This window comes from Lampris incognitus, chromosome 2, assembly GCF_029633865.1.
Source record: "Lampris incognitus isolate fLamInc1 chromosome 2, fLamInc1.hap2, whole genome shotgun sequence".
Classification (NCBI taxonomy): domain Eukaryota; kingdom Metazoa; phylum Chordata; class Actinopteri; order Lampriformes; family Lampridae; genus Lampris; species Lampris incognitus.
The window spans coordinates 64,436,571-64,461,527 of NC_079212.1; the positions used below are offsets into that span (position 1 = coordinate 64,436,571).

Sequence of the window (24,957 nt, forward strand, 5' to 3'; positions counted from 1 at the left end):
GCAAAGTTGTTTGTACCTCCTTACGTGCTTTGTTCCACTGCTGTTGAAAGATGGCAGATGCAGGGCAGTTGAGAGTAGCCCTGTGTGCCCTACGCATGGTTTCCAGCAGGGATGTGATGATGTCAGAGTTCTCGTCGAACCAGTCCTGATGTTTTCTAGCTCTCTAGCCTATAGAGTCGACTGAAGCTTGACGCAGCAATGAGGTGAGGAAGATCTGTGATCCGTGGAATTGTCAGAACCCAGAATGGCCTGAAACTCTAGTGCCATCGTGCCTACAGAGTGACGGAACTCATTCAATACACATTATCAGATAGGAACAGTGTGTTTCAACTTCTCTTCTTTCATGGATCTATGACGCAGCACTTATGAGAGTGCGATGCTCTAGGTTTCTGTAGTGGCTGATGTTTTGTGGCACACTGGTATGACCTTGCAAAACATACAGCACAGTTATGGTAATGCCATTCATAGTACACATGTCGACTTAAGGAAAAATATGCATGCATTCGTTCAAGCCATTGAATATAGAGAAATTTTTAAAAAATCTGCAAAATTAATGGAAATGTTATTCTGTATGAACACAGCCAGCAGGTGGCATATGTATGAAACTGCATGAAAGAGATACATTCGTGCTGTTTCTGAGCACATTTTAACACGGGTGGTTTGAATTACAACCGAAAGGTAGGTGTGGTCTTATGATTTCATAGCTATTGACTACTGAAATTCAGGGTGGTCGTGTGGGTGTGGCTGGGTGGGCTAAACATGGGGGCTAAACCGCTTGCCGTAGAAAAATGAGAAACGAGAAAAAAAATGGTGAGGGACGAGACCACCGGAAGCAGCTTTGACAGTAGAAGTTGACTACTCGCCTCACGAATATGTTGCCCCCGAAAGGAGGCGTCTCCGCTTTTATAGCGTCCCGCTACGGACACGCCCTCTATGCTAATTTAATTCGTGACGCGGCAAGTTACCACATGTTCGCCAACCGGAAATCAGTTACTCGACCGCAGATGTCTCTCGTCTAGCCATAAATGTGATTTTAGGGCTACCATTTGTCTCATCGATCACATCCACACTCCTTACATCGACTAACAACAGGACACGTCGGGTTTTGATGCAAGTATCTCTTTAACTGCTTTCCCTCCCAACTGTAATTCACATCTATCCCTGTAGAACGAGGCTGTCAACATTTTTCAGAGGGAGGACGGGTTCAGCTCTTGGGGAGGAACTATTTACAACCCTAGAACACCGCTTTGAGCTGAATACACACACAAAAAAGCAAGTGTGTGTAAATGTGTTCATGTGTTAATGTGTGTTAAATTTGTCACTTCTCTCATGCTGTTGCCAAGATACAAAGCAACACTAACCATATCACATGAGACATGGTTATTACTCCTTCTCAAAGAGTCATAACCATATCACATGAGACATGGTCATAACCATATCACATGAGACATGGTTATTACTCCTTCTCAAAGAGTCATAACCATATCCCATGAGACATGGTTATTACTCCTTCTCAAAGAGTCATAACCATATCACATGAGACATGGTTATTAGTCCTTCTCAAAGAGTCATAACCCTATCACATGAGACATGGTCATAACCATATCACATGAGACATGGTTATTATCCCTTCTCAAAGAGTCATAACCATATCACACGAGACATGGTTATTACTCCTTCTCAAAGAGTCATAACAATATCACATGAGACATGGTCATAACCATATCACATGAGATATGGTTATTACTCCTTCTCAAAGAGTCATAACCATATCACATGAGACATGGTTATTACCCCTTCTCAAAGAGTCATAACCATATCACATGAGACATGGTTATTACTCCTTCCCAAAGAGTCATAACCATATCCCATGAGACATGGTTATTACTCCTTCTCAAAGAGTCATAACCATATCACATGAGACATGGTTATTACTCCTTCTCAAAGAGTCATAACCCTATCACATGAGACATGGTCATAACCATATCACATGAGACATGGTTATTATCCCTTCTCAAAGAGTCATAACCATATCACGTGAGACATGGTTATTACTCCTTCTCAAAGAGTCATAACCATATCACATGAGACATGGTCATAACCATATCACATGAGATATGGTTATTACTCCTTCTCAAAGAGTCATAACCATATCACATGAGACATGGTTATTACTCCTTCCCAAAGAGTCATAACCATATCACATGAGACATGGTTATTACTCCTTCTCAAAGAGTCATAACCATATCACATGAGACATGGTTGTTACTCCTTCTCAAAGAGTCATAACAATATCACATGAGACATGGTTATGACTCCTTCTCAAAGAGTCATAACCATATCACATGAGACATGGTTATTACTCCTTCTCAAAGAATCATAACCATATCACACGAGACATGGTTATTACTCCTTCGCAAAGAGCCATAACAATATCACATGAGACATGGTTATTAATCCTTCTCAAAGAGTCATAACCATATCACATGAGCCATGGTTATTACTCCTTTTCAAAGAGTCATAACCATATCACATGAGACATGGTTATTACTCCTTCTCAAAGAGTCATAACCATATAACATGAGACATGGTTATTACTCCTTCTCAAAGAGTCATAACCATAACACATGAGACATGGTCATAACCATATCACATGAGACATGGTTATTACCCCTTCTCAAAGAGTCATAACCATATCACATGAGACATGGTTATTACTCCTTCTCAAAGAGTCATAACCTCTGACATGAGACATGGTTATTACTCCTTCTCAAAGAGTCATAACCATATGACATGAGAGATGGTTGTTACTCCTTCTCAAAGGGTCATAACAATATCACATGAGACATGGTTATTACTCCTTATCAAAGAGTCATAACCACATCACATGAGACATGGTTATTACTGTTCTCAAAGAGTCATACCCATATCCCGTGAGACATGGGTGTTACTCCTTCTCAAAGAGTCATAACCATATCACGTGAGACATGGTTATTACTCCTTCTCAAAGAGTCATAACCATATCACATGAGACATGGTCATAACCATATCACATGAGATATGGTTATTACTCCTTCTCAAAGAGTCATAACCATATCACATGAGACATGGTTATTACCCCTTCTCAAAGAGTCATAACCATATCACATGAGACATGGTTATTACTCCTTCTCAAAGAGTCATAACCATATCACATGAGACATGGTTGTTACTCCTTCTCAAAGAGTCATAACAATATCACATGAGACATGGTTATTACTCCTTCTCAAAGAGTCATAACCATATCACATGAGACATGGTTATTACTCCTTCTCAAAGAATCATAACCATATCACACGAGACATGGTTATTACTCCTTCTCAAAGAGCCATAACAATATCACATGAGACATGGTTATTAATCCTTCTCAAAGAGTCATAACCATATCACATGAGCCATGGTTATTACTCCTTTTCAAAGAGTCATAACCATATCACATGAGACATGGTTATTACTCCTTCTCAAAGAGTCATAACCATATAACATGAGACATGGTTATTACTCCTTCTCAAAGAGTCATAACCATAACACATGAGACATGGTCATAACCATATCACATGAGACATGGTTATTACCCCTTCTCAAAGAGTCATAACCATATCACATGAGACATGGTTATTACTCCTTCTCAAAGAGTCATAACCTATGACATGAGACATGGTTATTACTCCTTCTCAAAGAGTCATACCCATATCCCGTGAGACATGGGTGTTACTCCTTCTCAAAGAGTCATAACCATATCACGTGAGACATGGTTATTACTCCTTCTCAAAGAGTCATAACCATATCACATGAGACATGGTTATTACTCCTTCTCAAAGAGTCATAACCATATCACATGAGCCATGGTTATTACTCCTTCTCAAAGAGTCATAACCATATCACATGAGACATGGTTATTACTCCTTCTCAAAGAGTCATAACCATATCACATGAGGCATGGCTGTTACCCCTTCTCAAAGAGTCATAACCATATCACATGAGACATGGTTATTACTCCTTCTCAAAGAATCATAACCATATCACACGAGACATGGTTATTACTCCTTCTCAAAGAGCCATAACAATATCACATGAGACATGGTTATTAATCCTTCTCAAAGAGTCATAACCATATCACATGAGCTATGGTTATTACTCCTTTTCAAAGAGTCATAACCATATCACATGAGACATGGTTATTACTCCTTCTCAAAGAGTCATAACCATATAACATGAGACATGGTTATTACTCCTTCTCAAAGAGTCATAACCATAACACATGAGACATGGTTGTTACTCCTTCTCAAAGAGTCATAACCATATCACATGATACATGGTTATTACTGTTCTCAAAGAGTCATAACCATATCATATGAGACATAGTTATTAATCCTTCTCAAAGAGGCGTAACCATATCACATGAGACATGGTTGTTACTCCTTCTAAAAGATTCATAATCCATAGCTCTGCTAGCACACTCTTCTTCTTCTTCTTTCCCCCTTCCCCTCCTCCTCCATCTTTTTCGTCTGCTTGCGTTAGGAGTCACCACAGCAGATCATCCATTTCCATCTCTTCCTGTCCTCTGCATCTTCCTCTGTCACACCAGCCACCTGCATGTCCTACCTCACCACATCCATAAGCCTCCTCTTTGGTCTTCCTCTTTTCCTCTTCCCTGGTAGGGTCATCTTGCTCCTACTGACTTTCATTCCTCTTCTCTCCAGTGCATACCTCCACCTCTCCAGGCTCTCCTCAACCTGCACCCTACTCTCACTACAGATCACAATGTCATCCGCAAACATTATAGTCCACGGAAACTCTTGCCTGATCTCGTCCGTCAACCTGTCCATCACCATTGCACGTGGTATCTGCAGGTTTCAGTAAGTTAAATTTAAGACTTTTTAAGAACTTTTTAATGCCGCTTGGAACTGAATTTAAGACCAAGATCTACAACAAAATATATACATATGGTTGGTAAGACCTAACGCCCAACAGCTGAATATTTAAACATTTGATTCGCGCGAGTGCAGTTTTATCGAAATGGTTAAACAAATGTATGTTTTGTGACACGTTGATGTTGTAACCGCATTTCTTGACGTTCAGACCGAATATTTAAACATTTGATTCGCGGAATTTCGCGCGATTGCAATCAGATAAGCTGAAGTCCTCCTCAATGTTGAAAAAGCTGCCAGAAACTATACGCTGCTGTGATTGGTTGGTTCGATGAGCATTTGATGACAAAACAACGAATCACAGCAGAGCGCTCAGCGGAGGTCCCTCCCCCCTTCCGCCAGACGATCCATTCTAGCGTCAACTTTTCTTCTTCTCTCGGCTGCCATTTTGTGATAACTTAGTTAGCATTTGTCCGCCAAATTCTATATAGGCTATACCATTTAGCAATTAACCGCTCAGTAAAACGAACATCGGTATTCTTTTCGATAACTAGTGACATTAATATTACCTACAACCGTGAGTTGCAGGTAATATTGCCATGGTATCGCATCATCCAGGTCATTTATTTGTCTATGGGGATACATATTTGTTTTAATTACAGGGAATAGCATGCTATAGCTAACAGGTGCGCCTGATACGAACCTGGAATTCATGAAAATAGCATGTGGTGGAATGAATATGTACCGTGTAAGTGTCAAATATTATCTTATGTCAGTTTAGGTGTTCAATAAATTTTTCGTTCGTTTTAAAAGGCGTTATTTTATTATTTTTGCGGAGCTGCCGGAACGTGACTTACCACTGCTCAGAATTTCCATCTCTGCTGTGGATTTCCGGTTTCCAGAGGCTTCTGTAAGCGATTCTATCTGACCAATAGACGTCGCTGGCTGAACACATTTATGTATTTCACCATAGAACGGTCTATTTACAACCTCACATTAGCTGCAGCGAAAAAAGCAGCCAACTCTGGTCACGACTGCAAGTAGTTACCAGAACGATTCGCGCTCTGCACGCAACCCAAGCTACATTCATCTTTGCACAACACAAACGAAGAAGAAGAAATATTCCTCTCCCGGACAGTTCTTTTTTAAGACCTTTCAGTAATGATTTTTATACCATTTTCCGACATTTTTAATGAATTTAAGACATTTTAAGGCCTTTAATTTAGATACATGAATTTAAGACTTTTTAAGACTTTTTAAGGATCCGCGGACACCCTGATTGCAAAAAAGAAGGGCACACTGCACCTGCACCACTCCTACATCTCTGCAACTTCAGACTTCCTCATACAATACCACACCTCCTCTCTCGGCACCCTGTCATATGCTTTCTCTAAATCCACAAAGACACAATGTAACTCCTTCTGACTTTCTCTATACTCCACCAAAATGCTCAAAGCAAGGCGTCCAGGCGATGCCTACCAACACGGGGGTCGCGGGTTCGAATCTCCGTGTTACCATCGCCTCCTCTGGTCGGTCGGGGCGCCTGTTCAGGACGGGGAACTGGAGGTAATAGCGTGATCCACCCACGTGCTACGTTTCCCTGGTGAAACTCCTCACTGTCAGGTGAAAAGAAGCGGCTGGTGACTCCACATGTATGGGAGGAGGCATGTGGTAGTCTGCAGCCCTCCCCGAATCGGCAGAGGGGGTGGAGCAGAGATCGGGATGGCGACCCAGCCTACTGTATAGGAACAGGGGGCAGCTGCAGCCCCTGGGGACCAACTCAAGTTCCTCTTTCCATTGCCTTGCTCAGGGGCATAGACAGGAGCATTAACCCTAACATGCATGTCTTTTTAACGGTGGGAGGACACCCAGTGAGACACATTCACACCTAGGGACAGTTTAGTCCGGCCGATTCACCTGACCTACGTGTCTTTGGACTGTGGGAGGAAACCCACGCAGACATAGACACAGGGAGAACATGCAAACTCCACTCAGAAAGGACTTGGGACGACCTGGAATTCGAACCCAGGACCTTCTTGCTGTGAGGCAACAGTGCTGACCACTGGGCCACCGTGCCGCCTTTCTTTCTTTTTGTAAGCTAGCTTCCACTACTCTCCCATACCTTCATGCTGTGGCGGATCAATTCAGCACACTGTTTGCTAGCACACTGTACGTTACACAATAGATGTGTTTCAGAGTCCTAGGACACTGTATGTTACACAATGTTCCAGAGTCCGACATCTACATGTACATGACATCCATGACATTTCAGATAACACATGAAAATGACACTAATATACTTTTGTAATTTAGTCACGTTTTGGTTGAAAGAAATATAGTGGTCAGCCATGTGTATAAATTTAAGATCCACAATTTATGTGGGGATTCAAACTAAATTTGTACCTGCGAAGTTCTAACCAAGAGAATATCAAAATAATCACGACTGGATATTTTCAGGCCGAGTCCTGAGTAATATTTAACTTCATGTCCATGAATGTAGACACTGTTGACCTTTCAGGGAACCGCTGCGGTACAGACTTACTGGAAATGTTGTGTGTGTGTGTGTGTGTGTGTGTGTGTGTGTGTGTGTGTGTGTGTGTGTGTGTGTGTGTGTGTGTGTGTGTGTGTGTGTGTGTGTGTGTGTGTATGAGAGAGAGAGAGAGAGAGAGAGAGAGAGAGAAAGTGTGTGTGTGTATGTCTGTGTGTGTGTGAGATAGAGAGAGAGAGACAGAGAGAGAGAGTGTGTGTGTGTGTGTGTAGATGTGTAGCGCTGTTTCAGTCTGTCTTTGGTTTGCTCACGTGTTTGTGCACGTGCACGGTTATACTCACAGGAAGAGAAGGATGCCGGTGTTGGACATGGCATACGACAGACCTAGGATCCCACTCCCCATGATGGCGTTGCTGAGGTTAAAGACTGACATCCCAAAGGAGGTTTTCCCCTCAAACTAGCATGGAGGCAAAATGACAACATCCTCTTTAGAGTTGCATCTGAGAAACATTTGAAGTTGCATCTGAGACACATTTAGAGTTGCATCTGAGACACATTTGAAGTTGCATCTGAGACACATTTAGAGTTGCATCTGAGACACAATTAGAGTTGCATCTGAGACACAATTAGACTTGCATCTGAGACACATTTAGAGTTGCATCTGAGACACATTTAAAGTTGCATCTGAGACCTTTAGAGTTGCATGAGACACATTTAAAGTTGCACCTGAGACACATTTAAAGTTGCATCTGAGACACATTTAGAGTTGCATCTGAGACACATTTAAAGTTGCATCTGAGACACATTTAAAGTTGCATCTGAGACACATTTAGAGTTGCATCTGAGACACAGTTGCATCTGAGACACATTTAAAGTTGCATCTGAAACACATTTAAAGTTGCATCAGAGACACATTTAAAGTTGCATCTGAGACACATTTAGAGTTGCATCTGAGACACATTTAAAGTTGCATCTGAGACACATTTAGAGTTGCATCTGAGACACATTTGAAGTTGCATCTGAGACACATTTAAAGTTGCACCTGAGACACATTTGAAGTTGCATCTGAGACACATTTAAAGTTGCATCTGAGACATATTTAAAGTTGCATCTGAGACACATTTAAAGTTGAGTCTGAGACACATTTAAAGTTGAATCTGAGACACATTTAGAGTTGCATCTGAGACAGAGTTGCATCTGAGACACATTTAAAGTTGCATCTGAGACACATTTAAAGTTGCATCAGACACATTTGAAGTTGCATCTGAGACACATTTGAAGTTGCATCTGAGACACATGTTCAAAAGTGGTGTGATCATCCAAACAGCAAAGCATATCCTAAAATAGGAAAACTCATACAGATGGAGATAAACAATATAAAAATATATTTATCATTTATACTATTTATTTATAACAAATATATTTATTTTAATTATATGTAACATATTATAATAATATATTTTATATTGATAAAATATATAATAAGTTGTAGAGCCGAAGTAACGGAGAAGACCGTAGGTTCACACTTTAGCCGTGTAGGCAACTTTCTTTAATCCACGGTAAATCAGCGAGACAAACAAAAACCACAGCTCGACTGAGCGGAGGTGGCAAGAATAACCAGAAAACTGGCTGGACAACCATAACTTAACCCTGCGTTAACCTGCCAGGGCAACCATGACTTAACCCTTAGTTCCTGGGTTGAATTCTGTCCCCAATACGTGTCCACCACATGAGCCCCCCCAGAATTCGCCCTAGTAATCGAAGTCAGGCAGGCGCGGGTGGACGACAGGCCGTCCGCGGCGGCTCCGGATAACAGGGGCCGGAGTGTCGGTGGGAGGCATTGACGCGGGCCTGTGGAGGTCGGCCTGAGGAGCAGAAGAGGCAGCTCGGGCCTCCACGGGGGGAGGAGGCGGAGCCGGGGGACGACCGCGACGAGGAGGTTGGGCTAACTCCAACGGCTGCGTCAAGTCCAGGTGTGCGGGTTTAACTCGGTCCACTGAAACATGCTCGGCCGTGCCCCCAAAATCCACCACCAGGTGCTTAGTTCCCCGTTCCAGGACGCGGAAGGGGCCGTCATAAGGGGGTTGCAGAGGGGGGCGGTGTGCGTCGTGACGGATGAACACGTAGTCCGCTGACTGTAGACCTGGGGGCACCTGGGACACCGGAGCGCCGTGTTGGGCGGTAGGGACGGGTGTGAAAGCTCTGACCCCGTCCAGCAAGGAGGCTCGTTGGTCCACAGCTGACCAGGGACGCGTTGCATTGGGCATGAAATCGCCTGGGACTCGCAGCGGCGTGCCGTACACCGGCTCCGCAGAGGAGGCTTGTAGGTCTTCCTTCGGGGCGGTCCGCAGGCCCAGCATGACCCATGGGAGCTTGTCAACCCAGTTGCAGTCCTTGAGAGTAGCCCGAAGCGCAGCCTTCATGGACCGGTGGAAGCGCTCACATAGGCCGTTCACCTGAGGGTGGTAGGCGGTAGTGCGATGAAGCTTGACGCCCAGAGCCTCACCCACAGCATTCCATAGCTCTGAGGTAAACTGTGGCCCACGGTCAGATGAAAGGTCGGAAGGCGTACCGAAACGTGAGACCCACGACCCAATAAAAGCCCGGGCCACATCAGCAGACGTCGTGGATGCCAGGGGAACAGCTTCAGGCCAGCGCGTAGTCCTGTCCACCACAGTGAAGAGGTAGGTGAACCCATGGGAGGGGGGTAGGGGACCAACCAGGTCGACGTGGACATGGTCAAATCGTCTCTCCGGCACTGCGAAGCGTTCCAGGGGCGCCTTAATGTGGCGTTGTATCTTAGCCCGCTGACAGGCAACACACGAGTCGGCCCACGCTTTCACGTCTCTCTTAAGTCCCTCCCACACAAACTTAGCAGAGGTCAGGCGCACGGATGGCTTACCGCCTGGATGAGAGAGGCCGTGCACAGCTTCAAATACGGGGCGTCTCCAGCTGTGCGGGACGATGGGCCTGGGCTGTCCTGTGGAGACGTCACACAGGAGGGTGACACCTGTGTCGCTGAAAGGAACGTCCTGCAGGCGGAGCCCCGTGTCGGAGGCCCGGAGACAGAGGATGCTCGGGTCCGTGGCCTGGTCAGCAGCCATCTGTGCATAGTCAAGGCCTAGGTGGACCGCTCCAATCACTGCCCTAGACAGGCAGTCAGCTACCTGGTTAGACTTACCAGCGACGTGCTGGATGTCGGTAGTGAATTCCGAAATGTAGGAGAGTTGTCGCTGCTGGCGAGCGGACCATGGCTCGGCCGTCTTGGACATGGCAAACGTGAGGGGCTTGTGGTCCACGTACGCAGTAAACTCGCGGCCCTCTAGCAGGAAACGGAAATGCCGGACGGCGAGCCAGAGACCGAGGAGTTCCCTGTCAAAAGTACTATACTTGCGCTCTCGGGGTGTAAGCTGGCGACTGAAAAAGGCCAAAGGCTGCCAAGCCCCCCCCACCCACTGTTCGTGAACCGCACCAACAGCATAGTCCGATGCTTCCGTGGTTATGGAAATAGGCGCTGTAGGTGAAGGATGCGCTAGCAGGGTAGCCTGGGAGAGCGCAGCTTTAGTCTCGGTGAACGCACGGTCCCGCTCTGCTGTCCAGTCGACCGCCTGGTTGGGGGACATGCCTTTCAGCGCCTCGTACAGTGGCCGGATGATAAAGGCGGCTCGAGGAATGAAGCGGTGGTAGAATGTCACCATCCCGATGAACTCCCTGAGCGCACGAGCTGTTTGGGGGCGCGGAAAGGCCGCCACCGCTTCCACCTTTGAGGGCAGGGGGACTGCCCCGTCCCCAGTGATGCGGTGCCCGAGGAAATCAATGGCTGTCAGCCCGAACCGGCACTTCGCCGGGTTGACGATCAGCCCATGCTGGCTGAGGCGTGTGAAGAGGGCATGAAGATGGGACAGGTGTTCTTCCTCGGAGGCGCTGGCGATGAGTATGTCGTCCAAATAGACGAAGATGAAAGGAAGGCCACGGAGCACTGAATCCATCAGCCGCTGAAAGGACTGGGCCGCGTTTTTGAGTCCAAATGGCATTCGTAGGAATTCAAATAGGCCGAATGGGGTTGTCACCGCTGTCTTGGGGATGTCTGAGGGGTGCACGGGAACTTGATGATAACCACGGACCAGGTCGACTTTTGAGAAGACGCATTTGCCAGACAGGTTTGCAGAAAAGTCCTGGATATGCGGGACAGGATAGCGGTCAGGCGTGGTGGCGTCATTTAGTCGGCGGTAGTCCCCGCATGGGCGCCAACCTCCATCAGGCTTAGCGACGATGTGGAGTGGGGATGCCCACGGGCTGTCAGAGCGGCGGATGATCCCCATGCGTTCCAGGTGCTCGAACTCAGACTTGGCAATGGCGAGTTTGGCGGGGTCGAGACGCCTGGCTCTGGCGTAGACCGGGGGCCCCTTCATAGCAATGTGATGCTCCACCCCATGCTTAGCGGTGGGTGCAGAGAAGGTAGGCCGGGTGAGGTCAGGGAACTCAGCGAGGAGGCGGGTGAACTTGTCTGCCTCTGAGAGAGAGTTGGCTAGACCTGCATAGGCCGCTTCCCTCCGCGTACATGCGAAGGAGGAGAAGGTTAAGGCATCGACCAGACGGCTGTTCTGAATGTCCACTAGCAAACCGTAAGCGCACAAAAAATCAGCTCCGAGGAGGGGAAGCGTTACATTGGCCATGACGAACTCCCACGTGAAACGTTGTCCACCAAAACACAGTTCTACAGACCGCACGCCGTAGGTGTGGATAGGGCTGCCGTCAGCCGTCGCCAACTGGGGGCCCCGCTCCCCGCCCATGATGTCGACGTCAGTAGCAGGGAGCACGCTTCTCTGTGCGCCCGTGTCACAAAGAAATCGCCGACCGGAGATGGTGTCGAGGATGAAGAGTAGCCTGCTCGTATCGCCAACACTCATGGCCACTACTGAGTGTTGGCCCTCTCGTTTCCCGTCGGCCTGTAGTTGCAGGGGGAACGGCACCGTTTAGCTTTCGCACCAAATCGAGCGTGGTACATACAGAGTCCAGAGGGCTTGTAGCGGTCTGATGCTGTGGCGCCACCGTCGGGCCACGCCCGCGATGTCGGCGGGGGGCCAGCGAAGGTAGGAGCCAGCACCCCGGCATGGGAGGAACGTTGTGTAGCGACGAAGAATCGGTCAGCCTCCTTTGCCAGCTCACGGGGATCAGTGATGGTGGAGTTAGCGAGCGCAGTCTGGACGTGGGGCGGCATGTTGCGCAGAAACAGCTCCATAAACAGGAAACATGGCTTTTCTTGACCCAGTAGGTTTAACATCCTGCTCATTAGCTCCGATGGTTTGCCATCTCCCAAGCCCTGAATTGCGAAGAGGCGACGTGCTCTCTCCGTTGCTGACAGTTCAAAAGTTTCAAGGAGGAGATGTTTAAGTGCGGCGTATTTACCATCGGCCGGTGGGTTGGTTATGAAACCGCTTATCCTGGAAGCCGTAGCGCACCCCAGCGCTGCCACTACGTAGTAGTACCTGGTCTCGTCTGCTGTTATGTCTCTGAGCGCGAACTGTGCCTCAGCCTGCGCGAACCATGTAGCCGCGGAAGACTCCCAAAACTCCGGCAGTTTAATTGCAACGGCGTTCGTAGCCATAATGTGTGTGGTTTCAGAAAACTTATCCGAAAACCGACGTCGGGGTCACCAGTGTAGAGCCGAAGTAACGGAGAAGACCGTAGGTTCACACTTTAGCCGTGTAGGCAACTTTCTTTAATCCACGGTAAATCAGAGAGACAACAAAACCACAGCTCGACTGAGCGGAGGTGGCAAGAATAACCAGAAAAACTGGCTGGACAACCATAACTCAACCCTGCGTTAACCTGCCAGGGCAACCATGACTTAACCCTTAGTTCCTGGGTTGAATTCTGTCCCCAATACGTGTCCACCACAAAGTAATGAATATTTATTATTTATAATACATATTTCAAAGACATTATTGTTAAAATATGGCATCATCAATGGAGAACGTGCACAGAAAGTTTAATTGTTTTTGATTGTGTCCATTAAAACATTTAATCATCCTGTGGTGAAATATGCAGTTTATTCTTGGTGCTCAAAGTGGGCCTGGAAATGTGTGTCAGACTTAAATCTAAAGCCTAAAAATACCAGTTTAAAGTAAAACCTGAACTTTTTTAGACCCGATGTTGTCAGGATACCTGTTCTCTAGGTATGCTATTATTTTTGCGATACTATATTTGAACCAAGGGCCAAGCCAATGCTGATCAATGTGCACAATGGCAGCACATCTTTCTGATACGAAAATAATGAATCCGGGGCTCATCCAGTGTTAACTCCTGGTAAAACAAGGACAACAGCAGACACTGCACGTCTTCCCCACAAATGATGCAGCGACACACTGGGATGATCACGGTTACTGTGCAGTTCTGCAGTGTTAGGATGCATCATGCCTACAAGTTTCGTCAAACGTGGATCAGTGGCATCTGATATACCACATCTGAGGAACAAGCTAACAAACAAATGAAAAAATGGATTGGCACAGACCAGTCCATAGTCCTTCTAACGATGTGCAGCAGCATGATTGGACTATTCTGCTGTCAGTTGCACCATTGTTATACATTTCTTTGTGTGTTGAGATGGTGTCTGGCAGGCTTCGAAGCTGAAAAATCAAATAATGTTGCTAGCATTACCTAACCTGGCATCATTTGATGTTACTGTAACCTATTTTTCTGGACTTGCCTGTTAGTGATTTTAAGTTCCTGTTATAAGCTGTTGCCAGAGTATATGCCTTGAGCTCTTATTTTGAAGGCTGAAGAGAGAGCGGAAGTGCTGTAAGCAGTGTTGTTGCTGTGGAGTTCTGTTGGGGGAAGAATCCAAATAAAGTGGTCCTCGTGTGAAAGTGGAACCTCCGTATTTCCACATGTTGCTCCTCAATTATCTCAGAAGACAGCAGCCGGGTTTCCGACACGACGAAGCTCCGCCGTTGCTAGCTGAGGCTAACTGAGAAGCTAACTAACTCCCCGAACCTTTCTTTTCGGTAATTTAAACGTCTTGCTTTTGCGGGACGTTGGCACAAGCATCCCACCGCTGCCACCAATGTAACCGAGGGTGTAATGAATGAAAGGTCACGTGTTTAACTTGACCTACTCACGGATGTACGTGCAGTGCGTGTGACGTATACAGGAAGTTAGAAGCGCATGTTATGAAGGTTGTATGTTGGATGAACGCTAGTAAAAGCTACACAGTTAAGAACCTACGAAGTCGGCTCGTTCTTGAATTATTCTTATGTCAGTAAGACAAGGCGTCTACGGACATTACATGGTGTCAGAATAGTCTGTGTATCTGAACACGAGCGGTCATGCCGAAGTTTAATCCGCCGAGTGAATTCAAGTTTGACTGCCCCGTTGAATGGCCGGAGTGGAAACAACGGTTTTCGCGCTTCAGGCTCGCGACAAAGCTGGATAAAGACGACGGGGAGATTCAAGTGAGTTCGCTGATTTATGCAATGGGAAGCGAGGCTGAAAAGATATTCAGCTCGTTTGACTTCGCGGCGGAGGGTGATAAAGTGGACTATGATATCGTACTGAAAAGGTTCGACGACTACTTTATTCCCCGCCGTAACATCATACATGAGAGGGCGTGCTTCTATCAACGTAGCCAGCAGCCAGGAGAGACAGCGGAGATGTACATCCGGACATTGTATGAGCTGTCTGAACACTGTGAGTTTGGGGACAAGAGGGATGAACATATCAGAGATCATCTGGTAGTGGGCATAAAAGATAAGGTGCTCTCCCGTCAGTTCCAGCTCACAGCGGACCTTACTCTGGTGAAAGTCATTGAACAAGTGCGCCAGGCGGAGGCAATAACAAAGCAGCTCAGCCTCCAAGCTAACCAACCAGAGGCCCAGCTGGCTAACGTCAATGTTGTCCGATGGCGGGACGAACGCCAAAACAAAAAGGGCGGACAGCGTCATGGTGGCAGCAGACCTGCAACCAACAAAGTAGATGAATGCGGGAGGTGCGGCAAGACGCAGCACACCGATGAGCGGAAGTGTCCTGCAACGAACAGTAAGTGCAACAAGTGTCATAAAAAGGGACATTGGGAGCGTGTATGTCACTCTAAAGCGATGAGAGAAGTCACTGAAGAGGTTAAACAGCTGTACTTTCTGGGAGAAGTTGGCAAAGAGAGCAGTCAGGAAGATTGGACTGTTAGTTTAACAATAAGTGATGTACCAATAACCTTTAAAATTGACACGGGGGCTTACGCTACTGTTATCAACCAAGGGACATTTAAAAAGCTGAAGCCAAACATAAAACTGGGACCTCCTGACACATGTTTCATAAGCCCAGGTGGAAACATCAGCTGCATAGGACAGTTTCAAGCCACAACCAACTACAAGGAGAAACAATACTCCTTTCCAGTGTATGTGATCAAGGGGAGAGGCAGCTGTCTGCTGAGTCGTCCAGAGGCAGTGGAGATGGGTCTAGTGAAGCGGATGAATGAGGTCAGTGGAGTTTTCGGTTCAAGTGGACTGCTGAAAACAGACCCAGTGAAAATAGCTCTGGTGGAGGGTGCCCAGCCATACGCGGTGCATACAGCCAGACGGATACCGCTGCCACTTGTACCACTGGTTAAGAAAGAACTGCAGCGCATGGAAAATGAGGGCATTATTGAAAAAGTGACTCAGCCCACAGAATGGTGCGCCGCTATGGTGCCGGTGCTGAAACCGAACAAGAAAGAGGTTCGCTGCTGCGCTGACCTCAGGAGGCTGAATCGAGCGGTGAAACGTGAGAAATACGTGCTGCCCACTATGGAGGAAATAATGCCAAGGCTCGCAGGGTCAAAGTTCTTCACAACGTTGGATGCAGCAAGTGGGTTTTACCAGATCCCCTTGCATGAAGACAGCAGGGGGCTCACCACTTTCATCACCCCATTTGGGAGGTATGCTTTCTGCCGCCTTCCATTGGTATAACGAGTGCTCCAGAGATTTTCCAGAGAAAGATGGCGGAAACTCTGACCGGGCTAGAGGGCACAGAGGTGTACATGGATGACATCCTTATACATGGAGAGACTGAGGAAATCCATGACCGGCGCCTAGCAGAGGCGCTGGGGGTCATTGAAACAGCAGGTCTCAAACTGAACCAAGTGAAATGCAAGTTCAAACAGAAACAAGTCCGCTTCCTTGGTCATATCATCAACGAGGCAGGCATCAGACCTGACCCGGACAAAGTGGCCGGAATAGAGAACTTTCCTCAGCCCCAGAACGTGACGGAACTCAAGAGGTTCCTCGGGATGGTGAACTATTTGGCAAAATACGTCCCAGAGCTGTCCACTGTAGGTCAGCCGCTTTATGGACTGCTTAAAGCAACGACAGAGTGGCAGTGGGGACCTGCACAGAACACAGCATTCCAAGACCTTAAAGCAGCACTCGCCACCGCCCCGGTACTCACCTTTTATGACGTCACTAAGGCTACGGTGGTGTCAGCAGATGCCAGCAGCTACGGGCTGGGAGGCGTTCTGCTCCAGCAGCACGGGGAACACTGGAAGCCCGTGGCCTACTGCTCCCGACGGCTGAGTGACGCAGAGACAAGGTACGCACAGATCGAGAAAGAGTGCTTAGCCAGCGTCTGGGCATGTGAAAGGTTCGAGAAGTACTTGTTTGGGCTTGACAATTTCAGACTTGTCACCGATCATAAACCACTAGTGCCTCTCATGAACAGCAAAGACTTGGATAATGTGCCCATTAGGTGCCAGAGACTGTTAATGAGGCTGATGCGTTTCAATGCAGTGGCTGAATACGCACCAGGCAAAACTTTAGCTGTGGCTGATGCACTCTCCAGAGGCCCAGAGCAGCGCTACGGAGATGGTGCTTCTCATGATGATGTTGCAGCGCACATTGATGCCATCGTGTGCCAGATGCCTGCCACACCTCAAAGGATGCAGGAGATAAAACAGAGCACGGATGGGGATCTGCAGCTCCAGACAGTGTTGGGCTTCATCAGACACGGCTGGCCTGAGTATGTCGATAAAGTGCCGGAGACAGTCAGAGACTTTTATCAGGTGAGAGGGGAGTTATCTGAGGTAGATGGTTTAGTCATCAGAGGCAGTCGTATCGTCATTCCCACAGAGATGAGGGAGGTGATCTTAGACAGAATACACGACGGGCACCAGGGGATAGTTAAGTGCAGAGAGAGAGCTAGCCAGTCAGTGTGGTGGCCCAAAATGACAGAGCACATTACAACAAAGATACAGCAATGTCAATTCTGCAGAGAACACAAGAACACACAGAGAAAAGAGCCTTTAATGTCAAGTGAGCTCCCATCCAGACCATGGCAGAAAGTTGGCATAGACCTGTGTGAGTACAAAAAGCAAAACTACTTGATAGTGTCTGACTATTATTCCAGGTTTTTGGAGATCCTAAATCTACCAACAACTACTAGCAGTCAGGTTGTAGCTAGGCTGAAGGCTACATTTGCACGTTTTGGTGTCCCTGAACTTGTAGTTAGTGATAATGGGCCACAGCTAGTTTCAGAAGAGATGAGGAGGTTCAGTGAGGATTATGATTTCATCCATGTGACTTCAAGCCCACACTACCCCCAGAGTAATGGACAGGCAGAGAGGGCTGTTCAGATAGCCAAAAGCATATTAAGGCAGGAAGACCCTCTCCTCGCCTTGTTGACATACAGAGCTACACCCTCTTCTTCCACTGGAGCCAGTCCAGCAGAATTGCTCATGGGTAGGAGACTCAGAACCACCTTACCCACATTGCAGCATAACCTGAAACCGGCCTGACCTAAAGAGGAACTGATCAAAACCGCTGACGCCGCAGCCAAATCGAGGCAGGCTTTCTACTACGACCGCAGGAATGGCGTGCGGACACTGCGCCCACTGAACTCGGGTGACGCAGTACTCACCAAACTTGATGGACAGAAAACATGGACAATGCCAGCAGTTGTTCACAGTCAGAGCTCCACTCCCAGATCCTACATAGTGGAGACAGCTCAAGGTGAACATTACAGAAGGAACAGGCGCCACCTGTTGGCCACACCCAAAACACTCACCTTTGTCAGCAGGGATCCTGACCATGTCACTCCAGGGGAGAATGGAAACACGGATGAGTCCCGAGCAGCAGAAATGCCAACTTCCACACCATATGTTACTCGTTCTGGCAGGGTGAGCAAGCCTGCAATCCGGCTGGATTTGTGAGGCGTATGGACTTGTGTACTGTGGGGGATTTTTTATTTTTTTTGTGAAAAGGGGGGTGATATACAGGTTATAAAATCATCTTAGAGGGGGAGATGTAATGAATGAAAGGTCACGTGTTTAACTTGACCTACTCACGGATGTACGTGCAGTGCGTGTGACGTATACAGGAAGTTAGAAGCGCATGTTATGAAGGTTGTATGTTGGATGAACGCTAGTAAAAGCTACACAGTTAAGAACCTACGAAGTCGGCTCGTTCTTGAATTATTCTTATGTCAGTAAGACAAGGCGTCTACGGACATTACAGAGGGTTTGTAGGTGTCGCCTATACTGTATGAAACTAAAATAACAAATACGGAGGTTCCACTTTCACACGAGGACCACTTTATTTGGACCCCCCCCCCAACAGAACTCCACAGCAACAACACTGCGTACATCACTTCCGCTCTCTCTTCAGCCTTCAAAATAAGAGCTCAAGGCATATACTGTGGCAACAGCTTATAACAGGAACTTAAAATCACTAACAGGCAAGTCCAGAAAAATAGGTTACATTACTGATTCTCCAAGTGTCCTTTCTTGAATGTCCTCCACGTGTCCTCTTAACTGTGTCATCACATGCTATCATGCCAGTGTCAGACGTTGGCAAAGCAGAAGCATTAAAAGTAAAATTTGTAACACGGAGATCGCCAGTTTGAATCCCCGTGTTACCTCCGGCTTGGTCGGGCGTCCCTACAGACACAATCGACTCTGTGCTTAACTGTAGTCCATTGACTTCCGGTTTCTACCGCAGCGGTCATACCAGTTTCCTGTTTGTTGGCGCGTGCTAGTGACAATGGCGTGTTTTTGGCGACGCCTGCAGTAGCACGCGCCAACAAACAGGAAACTGGTATGACCGCTGCAGTAGAAACCAGAAGTCAGTGGACTACACGTATGCACAGAGCCGATTGCAGAAAAAAGCCTGTTCACTAGACCCGACCTTGCAGAGGTGTAAAACCAATATGTACCCGGGCATGTACATTCTTCAGCTTTTTGCCCATTAGGCTTAGAGGCTTGGCCAGATCAGAAATGGAGACACCAAACTGGTAGCGTAACTTTCATTTAAAATACAGTAAGTTGTTTGAACATGCAATAGCTGTGCTGTGTCATCTCTTCTTATATATTTCAAATATTTTGGGAACAGAGAGGTTGGCAAACTGGATGTGGAAGTCTACTTCATTTTGCCAAAGGTGGAAAACCAAAAGAATCCAGATGTGTTCTGAAAGATGTAATCTGTTGCCATCGCTGTTAAGCGCTATCATCATTTTTATATGGCCAGAGTACAGCGATACTTATTAGATGGTTGAGAAGAAGAACATTACTACAAAATACACAATGGCATTGCATTGCATCTTTTCTTTACTGCTGCGGTGGTTTCTCGAATACTACTTTATTTTGTGAAAATCTGCAGTGGTTTTAAAAATGTTTCCAGCTGTTGAATTTTTCAAGATTTGTTGTTTTACGTTAAATGTTAAAGTGTTGCAGTTTAGGTGTGTCTGCAAAAAAAAAATGCGCCAAAAACAAATTCCCGAATGTAATTTCCAAACTCTAATTCATCAGCGGTAACAGCAGTGTAAATACGTCATTAGATTCATTAAGAAGTCTTCTTAACTGCTCGACAGATGTGTTACCAAACACACCAGATACAAACAGGCTCTGTCTGGCCTTGGGATCAACTTGAAATTCTATGCAGACTACTGAGAAATGTAATTCTCTAAAATAATGAATCAGTTGATAAACATTTGTCTGCAAATTCAATCTTCCCCTTTGCACAAATTCTAATGCTTCACTTTAAATCAACATCTTTAAAATACTTCAGATCAAGATCAAGTTCGGAGGTCTGTTACATTCAGTAGGGTTCGTTTGTAAATGTCATTAAATACTCACGTCTGTGAACTGTGACCTTTTTGTTCCGTCACTCTTGTGCGGTAGGAACTGTTCTTCCTCTGGTAGTCTGGGAGATCCACCGAAAGTTCAGAGGAAACAACGCACGTGCATGGTAAGTAGAACTGCATCAACCATGTTGTCACCTTCTACGGCTTGCTGTCTCTTGATAGTGAAACCTACAGAGAGACGCGCTGGCCGCTCGGCGGGGCTCGGCCCCCTTTAGTCGAGCGGTAACGTCTCGTGGCGCAGTACAACTCCAGATCGAATCCCGCAGTGGGCGGGAATATGCTCGGTTACACTGAGTCTTTTTTGTGGGTTACAGCGGTCACCCTCTCCCGGAAGCGCTTCGTTATTCCCGCGCTCCGAAAACACTTCCGAGGATCCGCACGCTTCCGGACACGTCCGGACCCCACCGCTGCCACCGATGTAACCGGGCATTTCCCCGCCCGCTGCGGGATTCGATCCGGCTTGTACTGCACCACGAAACGTCATCGCTACCCGCTCGACTAAAGGGCGCCGACCCCTCCCTCGGCGAGCGGCCAGTGAGTCTTTCTGTAGGTTACAATAATAATGAAGACGTTTTAGCAACTTTTATATGACAACGTTATTAGAACGATCATTTACAAAATCACAACTGTTCCATATAGATCACGTAAGCTAACCCCTCTGCAGACGAATTAGTTCTAGTGAGTCCACTTCACTCCTGGCTGAATGACGTAGCACTGTGACTCACAACATAGTCAGCATTCATTCATTCCCGGAACCACATTTCCTGCACTTTATTCATGAATTCAAACAATATTTAAAACCAGTTTATTTAATCTTAAAAACAAAAATCTATCAAGACCTTTAAGTTACGAGGCGAATTTAATATGCTGCATACAACTCAAACTCTGGCATTGTAAAATGTCGTCTTTTTGTGTCCTTTTTATTTTTGTTTTTTATTGTGTGTGTCTTTGTTTGTATCGTTGTCTATGAGAATGTGTTCAATAAAGAATGGAGGGGGGGTATTCATGTCCGGAATGAATCGTTCATGTTTGCAGCCAAAGAGGAAACCTACCCCTCTGCCATGGGGAGGTCGTGGTGGTGGTGACCATTTGACAGCTTCTGAAGTTCCATGATGAGGACCCGCTGATGTGCCCACGTGCTGCTTTGTGGCTGCAGAGGCGCTGCTCAGGTGACTCGACCCGATTCTTCAAATGTTGAGGGCAAAATCAAAACTCAGATCGCTGAAAAAGAGAACAAGATTTATAAATCATCAGGAGAAGAACACGATTTATAAATCATCAGGAGAAAAACAATATTTATAAATCATCAGGAGAAAAACAATATTTATAAATCATCAGGAGAACAACAAGGTTTATAAATCATCAGGCGAAAAACAAGATTTACAAATTATCAGGAGAAGAACAAGATTTATAAATCATCAGGAGAAAAACAAGATTTATAAATCATCAGGAGAAGAACAGATTTATAAATCATCAGAAGAAGAACCAATTTATAAATCATCAGGAGAAGAACAAGATTTATAAATCATCAGAAGAAGAACAGATTCATAAATCATCAGGAGAAGAACATATTTATAAATCATCAGGAGAAGAACAGCTTTATAAATCATCAGGAGAAGAACAGATTTATAAATAATCAGAAGAACAGATTTATAAATCATCAGGAGAAGAACAAGATTTAGAAATCACCAGGAGAAGAACAGATTTACAAATCATCAGGAGAAGAATAGCTTTATAAATCATCAGTTTTCTTCATTGATGGGGTTCATTTCAAGTTGTCGTTCTTTGGCGAGTTAAGAGTTTACACTGCTACAATCTCGTCTGATCCTGCGACCTAGGAACACACAACACACAGTAAAGCACACATGCGCACACAAAACAAACACAAAAGAACATGCAAACAAATCCCTGTACTCATACAGACAAACTGCTGACCACATTCCAGCTCGTGTGTAACCACAAGAGACAAAGTTAAGCTCCATCCTGGTGGGCTCCTCGGGGGACTGACTACATGTAGGCTCTCTGCGTTACTCAGAGCACCATGGTGGAAGGGAGCTGGTGGTGCTGACTTGGCTAACACGTTGATCTTATCGTGCATTAGCATCAAATAAAGAATTAATACGCATCAAAACAGAACTAGTCATAAACAAAAAACAACATAAATAAATAACACACAAACAGAGTCACAAAGTGTGGACAATGTCCTCGATCAGCACGGTGCTCTTCTTCCAGGACCTGGCACAGGTGCTCACTTGGAACCAGATTTATGGCAAAAGTATTGAAACATTTCAAATTACAGAGCACAATTGGTTTCATTGTAATTAAAATAAAAACCCTCAAAAAACAGAACAATTCTGCACGCACAGATGTTTAAGCTGCTGCAAAATGACTGACAGGGACTAAATTCAGTTTTTGATGCCTTATACTCAGTTCTCTCCAATTTGTCTGCGCCCCCTGTTTCTTGGCTTTTACCGGTTTACCAGTTTTTGTGTAATCGTCTGTATCGAGGCAGGCTGTATACATTAACGCACCTCCACCACTCATGCATTCTAAACTGACACCTTTGTCTTCCACAAGTAAAAACAGCTCAACGCCACTAGGTGTCTGTAGCTGGAGAGAGCGCTAAGTGGAATCGTGTGTCCGTGGTTTTACTCCCTCAGTCTTTCGTGTGTCTTTATGGGGATGCAGCTGCAATTTTTTTCTTTTCTGATCCCCCCTCCCCCTCCTCTTTTCCTCCCGAATTGTACCCGTCCAATTACCCCACTCTTCCGAGCCGTCCGGTCTCTGCTCCACCCCCTTTGCTGATTCGGGGAAGGCTGCAGACTACCACATGCCTCCTCCCATACATGTGGAGTCACCAGCCGCTTCTTTTCACCAGGGGGACGTAGCGCGTGGGAGGAGACTGTTTTCCATGGACCTGCGCTTCGACGCTGGACAACAGAGGGCGCACCTCTTATTGCCGCAGAAGGGCGACCTCACATAAGGCGGGTATCTGGCAAGTACTAGGTCAGTTTAATAGTGGGTCTAATGATCTCACGTGAGAAAAGTGTCGTTAGTCGAAATCCTCCGGGTTGTAGATACACACCGTGAGTCACGTAGGAAGTGTTACACAGTGTTACATCGTTAGGTTTTCCACGTGTTTCCTTTCATTTTTCCTTTTGTTTGAATCTCCCCTTGACTGAGTTCAGTCGATGTTCAGTTGTGCACACTGACACACACAGTTTGCTAGACGGACCGTCTACCTTTCTTTTGTTCATTCGCTACGTTCATTTTGGTTTCTATTGTTTGCTACCGTGGTAGCTCGTGAATGCAATCTGTATCTCTTTCTCACTAGTTCTCTCTCACTAGTTCTCACTCACTAGTTCTCGCTCGCTAGTTCTCGCTCACTAGTTCTCTCTCACTAGTTCTCTTTCACTGGGTCTCTCTCACTAGTTCTCTCACTAGTTCTCTCACTAGTTCTCGCTCACTACTTCTCTCTCACTAGTTCTCTTTCACTGGGTCTCTCTCACTAGTTCTCTCACTAGTTATCTCACTAGTTCTCTTTCACTGGGTCTCTCTCACTAGTTCTTTCTCACTGGTTCTCTCCCTGGTTCTCTCTCTCTAGTTCTCTCTCACTAGTTATCACACTAGTTCTCTCTCACTAGTTCTCGCTCACTAGTTCTCTCTCACTAGTTCTTTCTCACTGGTTCTCTCTCACTAGTTCTCTCACTAGTTATTTCTCACTAGTTATTTCACTAGTTCTCTCGCGCTGGTTCTCTCACTAGTTCTCTCTTCACTAGTTCTCTCTTCACTAGTTCTCTCTCACTAATTCTCTGACTAGTTCTGTCACTGGTTCTCTCTCACTAGTTCTCTCACTAGTTCTTTCTCACTGTTTCTCTCTCAGGAGTTCTCTCACTAGTCCTCGCTTCACTAGTTCTCTCACTAGTTCTCTCTCACTAATTCTCTCACTAGTTCTCTCTCATTAATTCTCTCTAGTTCTCTCACTAGTTCTCTCTCACTGGTTCTCTCTCAGGAGTTCTCTCTCACTAGTTCTCTCTCCTAGTTCTCTCACTAGTTTTTTCTCACTAGTTCTCTCACTAGTTCTTTCTCACTAGTTCTCTCTCACTAGTTCTTTCTCACTAGTTCTCTCACTAGTTCTCTCAGTAGCTCTCTCTCTCACTAGTTCTGTCACTAGTTCTCTCAGTAGCACTGTCTCACTAGTTCTCTCAGTAGCTCTCTCTCACTAGTTCTCGCTCACTAGTTCTCGCTCACTAGTTCTCGCTCACTAGTTCTCTCACTGGTTCTCTCTCACTAGTTCTCGCTCACTAGGTCTCTCACTGGTTCTCGCTCACTAGGTCTCTCTCACTAGTTCTCTCACTGGTTCTCTCTCACTAGTTCTCTCACTAGTTCTCTCACTAGTTCTCTCAATAGCTCTCTCTCACTAGTTCTCTTTTTGTCTGAAATTCACCACACTCT

The 24,957-nt window shown here is 46.1% G+C and overlaps 1 protein-coding gene across 1 annotated transcript in view; it reads right to left on the reverse strand.

Moving 5' to 3' along the window:
* The window catches only part of LOC130107007 (sodium-coupled neutral amino acid transporter 3-like), a 187,628-nt gene that overhangs the window by 31,015 nt on the left and 131,656 nt on the right, over nt 1–24,957 (reverse strand). Inside the window, exons 2-4 of the mRNA XM_056273391.1 lie at nt 21,555–21,723; nt 20,495–20,561; nt 7,740–7,855 (exon numbers count right to left, since the gene is read on the reverse strand). Coding sequence (XP_056129366.1) covers nt 7,740–7,855; nt 20,495–20,561; nt 21,555–21,613 — 242 coding nt within the window. The 5' untranslated portion in view covers nt 21,614–21,723. The remainder of the gene's footprint in view (nt 1–7,739; nt 7,856–20,494; nt 20,562–21,554; nt 21,724–24,957) is intronic.